A 16,763-nucleotide genomic window follows, 5' to 3' on the forward strand; every position below is an offset into this window, starting at 1 on the left:
AGTTTGTGTCATGTCTGTGATCTGCTTTTTTTCTACAAAATTAAACAACAGAATGAACATCCTCCGGGGACGGTGATTCCATAATTTTTGCCAGGGGTTGTATACAAGGTTGGGTAGGATTACTTTGAAAGAATACATATGGATTACATGCATGTATGTACATACATTTGGATTACTTGTAACCTGATTACTTTTGGATTACATTTCAAAGTAATCCTACCCAACCCTGTGGAAACCATTCGGAAAATTCACATGGCTTTCGGTGAAAATTTTATGGGCTTCACAGAGATTAAGGAGTGTTACCGCTTTAAGGATGGCCCACAATGGCGCACGGCACGCCGCGCTCTGAGCCGCAATCGACAGGCTGAAACCACCATTTCATTTCTAAACGGATGGCTGTATGGATCCGGGACCATCGTGTGTAATTTCTCTGGTTATCACAAGAGCTGGCCATCAGCCATTTTCTGGCAGATTTCACTTTTAACAAGAGATTTTGTCATGGAAAGCCGTGCGGAGGCTTCGGCGTCACGACGGATTTGCTGATGGCGCAAGACAAAGAACACCTCCGTTTTGGAGTGTCAGAGGACAAGTTGGGACATGCCCAGCTCTCCACAATTTCTCTTATACTCACTCGACTGGTAAGCACTGAAAGCCAAGATAGGCATGTCCCAACTTGTCTTTGTGTTCTTTGTCTCGCTCCATCAGCAAATCCGTTGTGATGGAACAAAGCCCAAATCATTCCGCCATTTCCTTGCAATGAAAAAACGACGAGAGGGGTGGACCAGTGCTCAACCAAAGCGTGCCCACAGGTGAATGACGCAACCGACAGGCGTGGAAAAACTCATGCATGCGCACGAAGGTTCAAGCTTGGCTGACGTAAAAACATATGAATCAAATCCATATATTTTTTGCATAAAATAAAAAGGTCAGATACTTTTCTCACAGACCTCGTATATATATATATATATATATATATATATATATATATATTTTTTTTTTTTTTTTTTTTTTTTTTTTTTTTTTTTGCACTGTGATATAAATTAAAGAACTGCAAATTATAAAGAGACAATGCTCTTATGGCTGAGGGTATTTGTGCATGGCGGTTTTTTAAGTGTTGCAGGAATAGATGTATTTTAATGAAAGAAGTAAAGATGATCAACAGGGGTGGGGGTGGGGGTACATTTGTCATACTCTGTCAGTTGTTTCTGTTTTGCCATTGTACTTTTTTTTTCCGTCCTCCCATCACAAAATGATAACAATTTTTGTGACTAGGTTTTTTTTAAACTCACTATTACTAACCCTACTCCACCCCCCAAACCTAACCTTAACCATAACCTAACCCTACTCTTTCCCCTAACCCTAACCATACCCCCCCCCCCCACACACACACACACACACACACACACACTTCATTTTTAATTCCGTGCACCCGTCACAGAATGAATTAGAATAAATTTGTGCTCCCATGATGAAAATTTTGCACTTTTCGTGAAAATATGACGAACCAGTAGATTAATGTATATTTCGCGCTGCTGAATTATGACATATCGTGAGACTGGATTGATTTTAAGATATGTTTGCACTGGAATATTTCTGGAAACTTCCTCAGTCATTTCTTCTCAGTTTGGGGGAATGTCCTCACAGCTGCAGAGGTTAGAAACTGATGTGCGATGGATTACCCAGCATCTGTCCCTGCAGCTACTTTTGTAACTCTTTAGTTAGTGCAGATCATCATGATCATCAGCAGCAGCAAATGAGTCCATAACACCCTCTGGAATCAATTCCCTCCAACATGTCCAGCATGTAGAGGATCGATTTCTTCTCGGGGCTGAGTGATGCCTGCTAAAGAGCTGAGGAGATCTAGCAGGAGGTGTTTTTGTCACATGACAACATGAGTGTTTTGCATGTGGGCCGTGTATAATAACCTACAGAACCATCCATTACCGTCCGAGCTGTGCTATAACCGCCGCTGTCACCCAAGACAACAAACCAGTCAGAGGGGAGGGGCAGACGGAGAAGAGCTGTGAATTGTGGTGATGTGTGTGTGAGTGAGTCAGAAGAAGATTTGTCTTTCTCATCTTTAGGTGAAGCAGCAGTAGGGATAGGGGCACAGAGACAGCATTCGGAGGGTGGGAGGGAAGAAGTGGGTGTGGCAGATAGGAAGGGAGAGACTAAAAAACGAGGATCCGTGAATGATTCAAAAGATGACTGGGGGAAGGTTTGGCAAACCAGCACCTCCATAAAATCACTGTGCCTCCTTACCAGACAACCCCCCCATGTACAGACTGCCAGCTGCTCCTGGTCTGTCTCTGGAGGATGAGACTTTGTTCTGGACTGAGATCTAGACAAGATCTGTATCCAAAGGAACTCCAGTGTCACTGCCATTTGCTGTCAGGATGAATTCGATCTCTCCTCTCTTCATCACCATCTCAGTCTATGTGCTGTTATTTTCTGCAGGTGGTGGAAGATCGAGAAGCTTGTTTGCTGTTGCACTCTGTGAGTAAGGATATTTAGTTGGATTTCCTCTTGAGTCCCTCTGAATTCTGTTGCCACAAAGGGCAGGGAGGGGGTACTGGAATGGCTGAGTAACTCCAGAAATAATACATTCATTCTTTCATTTATTTTCTATCCATGCAGCAGAGAAGGTGATTGACTGCAATCTGCCATCCCTACAAGACCTGTGCACCTCCAGGGCCCCGAGGTGAACAAGGAAGATGGTCAATCCCTCTCACCCAGGACACAAACATTTTGTTACCCTCCCCTCTGGCAGATGGCTGAGGTCCATCAGGACTAAAACCTCAAGACACCAAAGCAGCTTCTTTCCATCTGCAGCTAGATTTAAAAATAATGTCAGAGACCCCATTTACCCTCCGCCCCCCCACTCCCACAAAGTACAGACTGAACATCATCTGCGTGCCTGCACAGCCCCATTCCACCATTCCACTATATCTATTTGATGGGACATTTAGCTTCGCCCATTTGTCTATTTGACTCATTTACTTCTTCTTATTTTTTTCCTTTTCTTTTTATTGTTGTTTATGCACCAGTGACACCAGATCAAATTCCTTGTATGTGAGAACTTACTTGGCAATAAATTTGATTCTGATTCTGACACCTGCTGTCTCCAATCAAGGGTAACTTGGGGGGTGGAGCCTATCCCAGCAGTCACAAGGAGTGAGGCAGGGTACATCCTGGACAGGAAGCCAGTCTGTATGTCTGTCTGTTGCAGGGAGACATATAGGCAAACAAACACACTCACGCCCGCAAGGACACCAATTTAAAGTTTGCAGTCCACTTGACTTGCCTCTTTGGATGTGGGAGGATGCTGGAGCACCCAGAGAGAACCCACGCAAACACAGGGAGAACATGTAAACTCCACACAGAAAGGTCACAGACGGGAATCGAACCCATGACCTTCTCGCTGTGAGGCAACAGTGTTAACCACTAAGCCGCCAGGCTGCCCATTTTGAATCAGTCTGATTCAAAATCTTTTCTTTTATCTCTTTGTTATGGACTTATCCCGTTCTTGATATTTTAAGAAACAGCCTTCTGACATCACTGTGACCCTTATTTACACATGTTGGTGAAAGAATTATGGTATTTATGTCAGCCTGCTCTGTGATGTCACACATTTAAACTCCACCTCTGTGGTTTGATGGATGTAATCATGTTTGACCATCGTTACCAGCGATGGTCAAACATGATTACAAAGGCCCAAGTCTTTAGGACCTGGTCCTTCCTGTCTTACTGTGTGGTTGTGAGACTCGGAAACCAACCAGTGACCTATAAGACTGGATGTCTTTGGTACGAAGTCTACATGATGAAACTTTGACGAATGAACACATCAAATATTAATTGTTATCAATCATCTTTGAACGTGTATAACATGAGAAACAACTCAAGTGTACGTTTACCGAGAGTACTGAACAGAAAAACATATGTGCACCCAAGAATATACTAGAGACAGAGAAAGAGAGAGAGAGACAGTGATAGAGAGAGACAGAAGAGGAGAGAGAGAGAGAGACAGAGAGAGACAGAGACAGAGAGACAGAAAAGGAGACAGAGAGAGAGACAGAGCCAGAGACAGAGAGACAGAAAAGGAGACAGAGAGAGAGAGAGAGAGAGACAGAGACAGAGACAGAGACAGAGAGAGAGAGACAGAGCCAGAGACAGAGAGACAGAAAAGGAGACAGAGAGAGAGAGAGAGAGAGAGAGAGAGAGAGAGAGAGAGAGAGACAGAGACAGAGAGAGAGAGACAGAGCCAGAGACAGAGAGAGAGACAGAGAGACAGAAAAGGAGACAGAGAGAGAGAGACAGAGCCAGAGAGAGAGACAGAGACAGAAAAGGAAACAGAGAGAGAGAGACAGAAAAGGAGACAGAGAGACAGAGACAGAGAGACAGAAAAGGAGACAGAGACAGAGAGACAGAAAAGGAGACAGAGAGAGAGACAGAGAAAGAGACAGAGAGACAGAAAAGGAGACAGAGCCAGCGAGAGAGACAGAGACAGAGACAGAGACAGAGAGACAGAAAAGAGAGAGAGAGAGAGACAGAAAAGGAGACAGAGACAGAGAGACAGAAAAGGAGACAAAGAGAGAGAGAGAAAAGGAGACAGAGACAGAGAGAGAGAGAGAGACAGAGAGAGAGATAGAAAAGGAGACAGAGAGAGAGAGAGAGACAGAGACAGAGAGACAGAAAATGAGACAGAGAGAGACAGAAAAGGAAACAGAGAGAGAGAGACAGAAAAGGAGACAGAGAGAGAGAGAGAGAGAGACAGAAAAGGAGACAGAGAGAGAGAGAGAGAGAGAGAGAGAGACAGAAAGAGACAGAGCCAGACAGACAGACAGAAAAGGAAACAGAGAGAGAGAGAGACAGAAAAGGAGACAGAGACAGAGAGAGAAGAGACCGAGACAAGAAAAGGAGACAGAGAGTAGGCGAGACAGAGAGACAGAAAGAACAGAAGAGAGAGAGAAGAAAAGGAGACAGAGCCAGAGAGACAGAAAGGAGACAGAGAGAGAGACAGAGAGAGAGACAGAGAGACAGAAAAGTATAACATAGAGAGAGAGAGCGACAGTAAACAGATGACAGAAAAGGAGACGAGACATAGAGGACAGAGACATAGCGACAGCAAGGAGACAACGAGAGAGAGAGAGACAGAAACAGAGAGACGAAAGGAGCAGAGAGCGACAGAGACGTAAAAGAGACAGAGAGACGAAGGGCCGAGACAGACAGAGACAGACACAGAAAGGAGACAGAGAGAGAGAGACAGAAAAGGAGACAGAGAGAGAGAGAAGGAGACAGAGAGAGAGACAGAGACAGAGACAGAGAGACAGAAAAGGAGACAGAGAGAGAGACAGAGAGAGAGAGAGACAGAAAAGGAGACAGAGAGAGAGACAGAGACAGACAGAGACAGAAAAGGAGACAGAGAGAAAAAAGGAGACAGGGAAGAGATACAGAGACAGAAAGGAGACAGAGAGAGAGAGACAGAGAGAAAAAAGGAGACAGGGAAGAGACAGAGAGACAGAAAAGGAGACAGAGAGAAAAAAGGAGACAGGGAAGAGACAGAGAGACAGAAAAGGATACAGAGAGAGAGAGACAGAGAGAAAAAAGGAGACAGGGAAGAGACAGAGAGACAGAAAAGGAGACAGAGAGAGACAGAGAGAAAAAAGGAGACAGGGAAGAGACAGAGAGACAGAAAAGGAGACAGAGAGAGACAGAGAGAGACAGAGAGAAAAAAGAGACAGGGAAGAGACAGAGAGACAGAAAATGAGACAGAGAGAGACAGAGAGAAAAAAGGAGACAGGGAAGAGACAAATAGACAGAAAAGGAGACAGAAAGAGAGACAGAGAGACAGAGACAGAGAGAGATAGACAGAAAAGGGGACAGAGAGACAGAGACAGAGAGACAGTAAAGGAGACAGAGACAGAGAGAGACAGAGAGAGAGACAGAGAGAGAGAGAGAGAGAGAGAAAAAAGGAGACAGGGAAGAGACAGAGAGACAGAAAAGGAGACAGAGAGAGACAGAGAGAAAAAAGGAGACAGAGAGAGAGACAGAGAGAGAGAGAGAGAAAGAGATAGACAGAAAAGGAGACAGAGAGAGAGACAGAGAGAGAGAGAGAATGAGAGAGAGAGAGAGAGAGAGAGAGAGAGAGAGAGAGACAGAAAAGGAGACAGAGAGAGACAGAGACAGAAAAGGAGACAGAGAGAGAGACAGAGAGAGACAGAGAGAAAAAAGGAGACAGGGAAGAGACAGAAAAGGAGACAGAGAGAAAAAAGGAGACAGGGAAGAGACAGATAGACAGAAAAGGAGACAGAGAGAGAGAGAGAGAGACAGAAAAGGAGACAGAGAGAGAGACAGAAAAGGAGACAGAGACAGAGAGAGAGAGAGAGAGACAGAGAGACCGAAAAGGAGACAGAGAGACAGAGACAGAGAGACAGAAAAGGAGAGAGAGAGAGAGACAGATGGACAGGAACATGGACGGAGAGATTGATATTGTCGTAAAGCTGCCTGCTGTAGCCGATGGCCCTGCACCATGATGTGTTAAATTGCTGGCCGGTGTGCGTGTGCCTGTCCGCCATGATGAACGCCGCTCACACGGAAACAGTGACCCAAACGGTTACACACTAATATCACAAACCTTTCTCTCTCTGTCTGCCTCTCCTTGCAATTTCATCCTAATAGTTCCAGAAATTGACCTCTCACATATCCCAAAGGCACGTTATTACATTTCCCGAAGTCGTATTTCACAGGCCCGACCTCCCCCACCCACCCTGAGCCTTCTACCCCATCTCACCGAGGCCGGCAACAGCAACACGCCAATTAATGGGCTTGTTCAGCCAGCGTTATAACTTAATAAACGTGGAGGGTAATAACTTTCCCCGTGTGGAGCAGCAGCACAAGGACTGAAGTGTAATCTTGTAGTTTATTCTGGACGGCTGCCCGGCTCCACTAACACAAAGACGAGCTGTGCTGCCGCCATGCCCTCAGCGCCACATTTAGACCGTGAGCATCAGTCAATAAGAAATGATCAGCAGCTCTTACGATAATCAATAAATCATTTTAGGCTGTAGTGAAGACAAAATATCAAATGTTAATATCCAGCGTTTGAGCTCCTCAAATATGAAGAGCTGCTTCTTCTCTGTTTTATGATAAACAGATTTTAAACGGTTTGGACTTTGAGGGCAATAAATGACTTAAGCTGCTCTTAAACCATATGCATTTAAAACTGGTTTAGGTATGAATTAATGTTTTTAGTTGCTTCAAATGGCTCCAAAGCAAAATTTGTTTGACATTACTTGGTTTTCCCTGGTTTAAAGTGCACCATATCAAAGATGATAAGATGGTTTACTTTTGAACTGCGTCAAATTCCGGGAAACCAGATTGCTCTGTTTTGTTTTGGGCTTCTTCTTCTCTTTTTTTTTTTTTTTTTTTTCTCAAAAATTTTTGAGCTCCTCAAAGATGAAGATTCTTCTCTGTTTGAATTTTGATAAACTAGTTTTAAATGTTTTGTCACTGAGGACAATAAAAGGGCTTCAAACTGTTTTTAACCAACATTTGGTTTAAAGTACTTTGGGAGAAAATTTACTGTTTGTAGTTGCTCCAAATGGCTCCAAACCAAAATCAGTTTAACATTATTTGGATTTTGGTAGGTTTAAACTGTACCACACCAACAATCTTAAACTGGTTTACTTTTTAAAAAGTGTCAAAATGGTTTTTAACCCCAGGAAACCAGATATTATTCAGCTGTTGATGTTGTTGTTGTTTGATTCTTTGTTTCAAATATTTGCGCTCCTTAAAGACAAATAATAGCTTCTCTCTTTGAGTTGGGATCAAATGGTTTCAAACAGTTTTGACATTGGGATAATAAACTAGTTTAAACTGACTTTAGACCACATTTGTTTAAAACTAGTTTGGGAAAGTATATATTCTGTATTTAGTTTAGCTTACTTCAAATTGATCCAAACCAACATCTGTTTGACATAATTTAGTTTTTTGTATGTTTAAACTCTACGGAACCAATGACCTTAAACTGGTTTACTTTTAAACAGTGTAAAAATGGTTTTGAACTCCAGGAAACCAAATATTACTCAGTTGTTTTATTGTTGTTGTTGTTGTTTGATTCCTTGTTTCAAATATTTGAGCTCCTTAAAGACAAAGAATTGCTTCTTCTCTGTTTGAGTTGGTATAAACTGGTTTCAAACGGTTTTGACATTGGGACAATAAACTGGTTTAAACTGATTTCAGACCACATTTGTTTAAAACTAGTTTGGGAAAGTATTTCTATATTTAGTTTAGTTTACTTCAAACTGCTCCAAACCAGCATCTGTTTGACATCATTTTTTTTTTTTTTTTTTTTTTTTTTTTGTAGGTTTAAACTGTATGGGACCAGTGATCTTAAACTGGTTTACTTTTGAACAGTATCAAAATGGTTTTGAAGTCCAGGAAACCAGATATGACTTTGTTTTGATTTGGGCTTCTTCTTCTTTTTTTTTTTTTTTTTTTTTTTTTTTGTTTCTTAAAAATTTTTGAGCTCCCCAAAGATGAAGATTCTTCTCTGTTTGAATTTTGATAAACTGGTTTTAAATGTTTTGTCACCAAGGACAATAAATTGATTCGATCTGTTTTTAACCAACATTTGGTTAAAAGTAATTTGGGAGAACATTTATTGTTTGTAGTTGCTCCAAATGGCTCTAAACCAAAATCAGTTTGACATAATTTGGTTTTCGGTAGGTTTAAACTGTACCAGACCAACGAGCTTAAACTGGTTTACTTTTAAAAAATGTCAAAATGATTTTTAACTCCAGGAAACCAGATATTATATTATATTACTATTATTGTTTTGTTGTTGTTTGATTCTTTGTTTCAAATATTTGAGCTCCTTAACAACAAAAAATTGCTTCTTCTCTGTTTGAGTTGGGATAAACTGGTTTTAAATGGTTTTGACATTGGGAGAATAAACTGGTTTGAACTGATTTTAAACCACATTTGTTTGAAACTAGTTTGAGAAAGTATTCCGGCATTTAGTTTAGTTTAGTTCAAATGGCTTCAAACCAACATCTGTTTGACATAATTTGGTTCTGGGTTGGGATTACTTTAAAACTATATCAAACAGGTTTTAAAATCCAGGAAGTCAGACATTACTAGTTGTTTTGTTCTGATTCTAAAAACCTCATAACCAGCAGTAAATTTTCCTGAATATTTTTAATCTGCTAAATGTGAAAATTAAACAGTTTTTAAGTGGCGCTGTTCTGCACCCAGGACTCACTGAAATGTGTTTTAAGGCGCTTCAGATGCTTTGTTCTGTTCGAACAGAACAGCAGCAGGTGGAACACTAATGCGGCTCTTCCATCTCGGACCCAGACTCAACTTCACCTGCTTCTGTTCCACTTTTAAACAGCTTTGAGTTTTAAACAGTTTAAAATCTTTTACAGACCACATTAATTTTTCAAGGTTGTCATCTTGCAAACAACAACAAAATAAACAGACTGCATTTATATAGCGCTTTTCCATCTGCATCAGACACTCAAAGCGCTTTACAAATAATGCCTCACATTCAGCCGGATGTCAGGGTGCAGCCATACAAGGCGCTCACTACACACCGGGAGCAATAGGGGATTAAAGACCTTGCCCAAGGGCCCTTAGTGATTTTCCAGTCAGGCTGGGATTTGAACCGAGGATCTTTTGATCTCAAGCCCAACACTTTAACCACTAGACCATCACTTCCCCTGACAAACTGATTTTAGCTAGTTTTAACAGGTTAAATTGGAGATAACCTGATCGTAAAAACAAGAATATTGTGGACTTTTGTTTCCTGAAAGTGCAGTTTGAAGATGTTTGGGTTATTTTGAGGGTTTTCTTCTTTGTCTTCTTCTTCTTTGGAGATATGTTATTACCTGAGGCCATCAAATGGCCATCGGGTATTGTGAAGGCTTTGCATCCGTCCATCTGTCTGTGCTCAGCATAAGTTCAGTCCTATTACTGCCACAGTCTTCAAATTCACAGGAAACATTCTTGGGACACAGACCTTGGACAAGTTCAAAGATGGCTAACCTGGACCTATTTTAAGAGGTATTTTAAGAGGTTACAGAGCCACATTCTGCACTCAAAAATACTGATGCATTGGATGAACTCAATTCAATTATGAGCAGGATTTCCATCTAATAAATATATGTAGCCCCAACTCAAATGAAGCACATCCATGCAAGATAATTGTATTTGAGTTCATCCAGGGAGTCATTTGTTTGTGTGATACACTCAAAAAACTGACTCATTGGATGTGTTCTATCTAATAAATATATGTAGTCCCAACTAAATTAAATTACATTGTCTTGCATGAATGTGCTATGTTTGAGTTGGGGCTACATATATTGATTAGATGGAAATCCTGCACATAACTGAATTGAGTTCATCCGATGAGCCATTTTTTTGAGTGTGTTTCAATCTGTCCCATTTTGTTTTTGAGTGGCAGGGGTGACAGCGAATCAGAGCAGAGCTGCACCATGACGTCAGTGGCTGGCCCCTCCATAACCGCTTTGTTTTATGCATTTATATACATGTCTCTCACATATTATGTAAAAGCTAGCAAGAAATAAACACTTCTAAAACTGAAAATGCCATTTTTGGAACCCAGTAACACCTCTGAACATATTTACAAGACATTTCGCGGACATTAGCATGGTGACGTCACAGGCTGGTAGCTAGCATTTCATTAATGTGCAAATATATCCTCTTTGTCATATATTATATAAATACTTCTAAAACAGAAAACGCTGTTTTTGCAACCTCATAACACCTCTGGAGTCATTTACAAGACATTTTGTGGACATTAGCATGCCCGCTAACTTCTGCTAACTCAAAGCTAACTTCCCATTGAGTTAAGTTTGTCTCATTAATACCTGCAAATGCACAGAGGGTGATCTACAAATATTCCTTGATTTGCACAACTTCCACTCTTGTCAAAAGCTCATGTACATGCACACGCAAGGTCTCCTGCTGATGCCATTAGCATGTAAATATTGTTTTTGATTGATTGATTGATTGATTGATTGATTGATTGATTGAGGGACTTTATTGAACATGTATAAATTATATGTAAGTCACAACCCAGTGTCACAGCAGTTCGTGGGAAAAGTACATTAACCTATTGGTTCGTAACAGGGTATGAAAATGGGGCGCTTTTCATAACGGGGCACAAATGATTGTGACAAAATGTGGGGTGAAGAGGGGGTGTAATGGTTAATGTTTGGGGAGGGTACACAATTTTGAACATTGTCATTTTGCAAACACCACGAAACTGATTTAAATTGTTTTTAACAGTTTAAATTGGAGATAACCTGATTGTAAAAAACAAGAATACGAGTATGTTCAAATTGCCCGCTTTTGGTGATGGGGTACTGAAAAAAAAACAAAAAACGTGAGACCAGGCTGGTAAGACAATAGGATCTTAATAATTAATGAAACAATTGCAAATTATAAAGAACACAATGCTCAGATGAGGGGATTTTAGCATTGCCTTCTAATTTTGGTTTTATGTTGGACATGTGTGCAACCTGCTGGATTTGCAGCTGCACTTCAACACAAAAATGAAAAGGGAAAATCTCTGAGGTTGTGAAATGGCTCTGAGAGAAACGCATTTATTGCGATGACTCTCAGTTTTGCCTCTTGCCTCCATCAGCCTGGGGCCATCCTGAGCCCAACCAGTCTGGGACCAACCCAGTATCTGGGACGCACTGTGATACTGGTGGAAAGACCAATAATTCACACTGCTGGGCTCCGTCCAGCCTTTAACTCATCTGATGGATCACCGGCTCCAGTAAGGTGCATGAGTGTGCGTCCGTGCGTGTGCTGGAACGTGTATTCGGTCCTCAGAAACGATCGCGCACGGAGCCAGATGGCTCAGACTGCGCTCTGGATTACGATTTATCCGGACCGAGTCAGAACCGCGGATTAAAACAAACACGGTTCCGCCTCACATCAGTCTAAAGAGGACGGTTCAGACGGTTCAGAGCCCGTCAGCACGTGATGGATTCAATGTTGTTGTTAGAGCGCGCGAGGGAAGGAAAACAGAAGCAGGCGCGCGCGGCTTTATATCAAAATAAGTACCATTTAAAGACAAGATAAATATTATCACGACATCCACAGCGAGCACATTAAAAAAACACTGTGCAGAGCAAAAACACATTCTCTTTCATAACCAAACGTTTATTTCACTGGAATTTATTCGGTGCTGATGCTTTTGGTTTTAAACAAAAACTGATTACTTTGTCAGATATTCAAAATAAAATTATAGTAATCATTTATCCCAAATAGGGAAGACTTTAGGTCTTAAATATCCTTAAATCACAGAATTTTACTCTCTCCAAGTTCAGGAGATATCACTTTCTTTGCTTCTACTAATCTGTTTGCAATAATTTAAAAATGAATTTAATTACAAGCGAAGCACACGTGTTGGACACTAACACTGTAAATTGGTGTAAACCTGGATTAAACTCCACATTTCAGTAAACTGGTTTAGGCAGTTTTTGCTCTGAGTACATCAAATGCTGTTAAACTGCATCTAAACATTTTTTTTTTTTTGTACATTTATTAGTCTCATTGAGATCGAGACCTCTTTTGCAAGAGAGACTTAGGTAATTCTAAAGTCTCCAATTCACCGAACCTGCATATCTTTAAAATGTGAGAGGAAACACACGCAATCGTGGGAAAACATGCAAACTCCACACAGAAAGGCCACAGAAGGGAATCGAACCCATGACGTTCTTGCGGTGACGCAACAGTGCTAACCACTAATCCACTAATGTGAAAAACTTAGTTAAAACTAATATTTTGCCTGTTATTTTAAAACAACATAGATGCCTACATTCGGGCTACATTTGTGCTTTTAAGATGTCCTGCAGTAGAAATAGACTCAGATTAAGTGGTTTTAAGAAGCTTTTAAATGGATCAAAAGCACTCAAAATCAGAACTGTTAAAACAGGCTTGAACGTGGCTAAATAAAGAGATAATCAGGGTTTTAATGACACACAGATGCTAAAATAGGAAATAGTTGTCTTGGATCTCTGTGGGGCAAGAAATCTTTTGTGATTTGGTGCTATTCAAATAAAATTAAATTGTTTTTAAATTGCTACAAGCACATTTTACACTGAACTACAGTTCATTTTATTGTCACTGTCCTTACATTACTTTTAATTAAACTAACTTAAACTGGCTAAATTATAATCAGGATTTATCTGAAAAAACTGATCCAGACAAGTTTAAAAATTCTTTGCTTAGCTGTTTTTAAAACTAGCAAAAAAGTGATAGAATGTGTGGTGGACTGGACTAGAACTACCATACTCAAAATACGGCAAATGATTTTAACCCATTTAAAATTTAAAGCTGTTTAAGCTCTTTAAACTGTTCTAAACAATAGTGGTTTAAGCCGACGTTATTTCTGAACTTGCAGAACAACCTGATCATGGTTTTCGAAATGAAATAGTGAATAATATATAGTTAAAATTGGAATAAACCAGTTTCAGCTGGTTTTGTAAAGTTCAACATTGGCCAATTTTAAACACTAAACATTTCAAATTGTTTCAAATGACTTTTAAAATCTTTTAAACTGCTTTGTATGCCTATAAACCAGTTTGAAAATGTTTTAAATTAATTTGGCTAATTTAGTCTGTTTATAAATGTTTTGAACCTGATCAAAACATTTCAGATGATGATATCATCATGTAACATTTCAGATGATATCCAATCTGCTTTGAAACAGTTCTGTACTTTGAAACTGATTTGAATCATGTTTGCTTGAAATGATTCAGAACCAAATATAAGATGTTTAAAATGACTAAATAAAATGATCTGCTTTTAAATGTTTTTTTTTGTTTGTTTGTTTGTTTTGTTTGTTTTACGATGCCAGTAAGGATTTCAAGCTCATAATCAATTTTGATGTACTTTGAATTTACTCAGAACCAGTCATAAATTGGTTTGGTTTCGTGTTTCCAGTTTCTAACAGAAATAATGACGATATCAGTGTTCAAAAAAATAAATAAATAAATAAGGACAAGATCCGTTTTTGTCTGACTGATACAAAAAAAAAGCAATACAAATACTTTTTCAGTGAAACTTGTTGGAGATATCTTTTTCTGTCTTATTTAAAAGGAGTGCGCAGCACAGCAGAAATGCAAACATTAAAATGCGATCTGATTTATTTCTCAGTCTGTAGGAAGAAGGATTTGGAAGTTACCCAAAGGTAACTTCCAAATCGTCATCCAACTTCCACATCTATAACATTATTTTCTTTAACATTCCAGAATATCTCTGGACGAGGTGCGCGCACTCCGAGTACAAGGGTTTGTTTTTTTTTATCCTCCGACCTGTGATCCACATTTTGAGTTCAGGCTGAGACACCCTCAGACGCGCGGAGGCTTTTTACGGTCCTCCCGCACCCCGGCGCGCACTCAGGTGTGAGCAGAGCTGAGCCCCTTAAAAGGTTCCGCGTAGGAGACAGACAGAATTATGACGCCTTCGGTCTCCCCAGAGCGACTCTACTCCGCTCTGCGGCTCCGAGCCACAGGTACACATGATGGACGATGTGGATCTGACGCACGGCGTTCCATCTGGAGAACAGCTGAACGGTTTTCTTTTTATTGTTGATCCAGAGCAGCGGTGGGGGAAAAAAAATTACATAACAAGCCCAAAACGTTGACGCACAAACACGCATGTACTCTGCCTCTACGACATACAAAGTTTTTGACTGGTGACACAAACTTTGACCTCAGCAGATTGTTTGCACTCGCGTGAGACAGACGTTGTGATAAAAGCATGAAAGTATTTTTAGTTCGCTTGTTCCACTTTGTGTTGAACGTTGATGACAGTTAACCAAACTAAAACAATTCAAACATAACTGATCAATTGTTCTTTAACGAGTTTCAGACTGTCACGTGTGGCGGAAAGAAAAGCAACAGTTTCCAAAAAGTGAAAAGTGGACCTCTGAAGTTTCACATATTCAAAGTTGCCTCTTCTCCAACGAATGTCCGTTACTCAAAGTGCCTCTTTGTGTTTCTGACTAAAAGCCAAAATGCGTTTCGAAGCAGTTGCTCTGCAAATCTGCTGTTACAAACTTTTATTCTAATAAATGAGGCTTATTGTTGATGCAGTGGATGAGACACTTTTTGATTTGTCCACTCGCTGAAGTATATTTATAGTTTGTGGCGTTTTGATAATCAGTTAAACATTTTATTCATTTCAAAATCAAAGTGAAACTAAACTTGGCTTTTTCTCTTCTCAAATCTAACAATTCAGCATATACCTGCTGAGATCTCTGTCATAAACAGACAGATGTGTGCTTTTAGTCTTGAAACAGCATGTGGAATATTCTGTAATGGATGTTATTAAACCAAAGATGAAGTGGTTTACAGTGCTTTCATTGAGTTATTTAGAAAAAGTATCGAACAAGTTCTAAAGCAGTCTCAAAATAAATTTGACAGAAAATGGAGTCAAAAACCAAATCTGTATTTTGGATTTCAGACTTTCGTGCTTTGAAATAAATGATTCTGTTTTCGCCACCATTAATGGTAAACAAACAAAACAGAACAAATGACTCGGTTATGCAAAGATATTAACGCGTGTTGGGGGGAGCACGTTTATATTTTGGCTGATATTTTCAGCCTAGTCTGAGTTGGATATTTTAGTTGTTTTAAAACCGGTTTCTCACGGAGCTGAAGCAGGTCGGATGGGGAGCAGAAGGTTGTTGGGGGTATTTTGGGTCTCTGGCTCTTTGTTCTTGTTTTATGGCGGCATTAAACGCGTTTATAAGCTCGCTCTCTTCCTCTCTTTTCTCTCTCTTCCTCATTTCCTGCTTTAATCACTTACTTTGATCCAGGGTCTCTTTGTCCTCGCTGCCTTCACAAATGTCTTTACTTTCTTCAAACCCTGCTCCCGGGATGGCGGAAGGGTGATGGCTCAGCTCGCGCGCCGCCGTGGACGTGGACTCCAGGATATAGGTGGTGGTCTCGTGCGGGTGCTGTCCGCCCATTTTGGTAGGAAGCTCCGCGCCGAGATGTCCGAGCTGAGGCTCCAGTTTGACCTGCCCCGCCTGACCCTGGACCGACACAGACTCTGATCCGCGGGGCGCGCAGTCCAGCCAGGAGCGGAGGTACCGCGCGTCCGGCGCGGGCACGTGCTGAGCCGGGATGTATGGGTGGTAGACAGCGGGGAGGCCACTCGCGCCATGATGGGGGTTGAACGGGCTCCAGGGCGAGGAGAAGACCGGAGGCTTCGGCTGGAAGCTGCAGGACGGGTACGACTCTGGATGTGGATGATCCGCGTGCGCAGCGCCGCCTGGCTGCCTCGCACCCACGGAAGCTCCGGCTCCACTGCTACCAGAATACTGCACACCGGAAAAACGAGCAGGACTTGAGAGTTCATCGCTCTCGTGACTTATGATGGAGTCCACGTAATAGCTGCTCAAAGTTCCAGAAATGGACATTGTCGGACATTATCCGCCAAACACCGCCAGTTCGATAAACGGAGGACAGACAGGACGCAGAACGTTACGAGCTTCTTCTGTCTCACTTCTCTTTCTCTCTCTTTCCCCCTTCTTTCCTCTGTTCACTCGCCCCCTCCCTTCCTCTCTCTCCCCCTTTTCAAAGTGGCGCAGAGAGTTGCACAATGCGCGGGGGTTTGTCAGCTCCGTGCGTAAAGGCGCAAACTGATTGGCTCGACTTTTTCTTCGAGCTTGATAAAGCTTCAGTGGAGCGTAAATCAATTCTCTCTCTCTCTCT

At 41.2% G+C, this 16,763-nt stretch overlaps 1 protein-coding gene across 1 annotated transcript in view; it reads right to left on the bottom strand.

Annotated features, from left to right (window-relative positions):
• The window catches only part of hoxb9a (homeobox B9a), a 33,492-nt gene extending 16,981 nt beyond the window's left edge, over positions 1–16,511 (bottom strand). The window contains exon 1 of the mRNA XM_034190254.1: positions 15,853–16,511. Within this exon, the coding sequence (XP_034046145.1) occupies positions 15,853–16,468 (616 nt within the window). The 5' untranslated portion in view covers positions 16,469–16,511. The remainder of the gene's footprint in view (positions 1–15,852) is intronic.
• Positions 16,512–16,763: the final 252 nt, after the last annotated feature.

This window comes from Thalassophryne amazonica, chromosome 16 (assembly GCF_902500255.1).
Source record: "Thalassophryne amazonica chromosome 16, fThaAma1.1, whole genome shotgun sequence".
Classification (NCBI taxonomy): Eukaryota; Metazoa; Chordata; class Actinopteri; order Batrachoidiformes; family Batrachoididae; genus Thalassophryne; species Thalassophryne amazonica.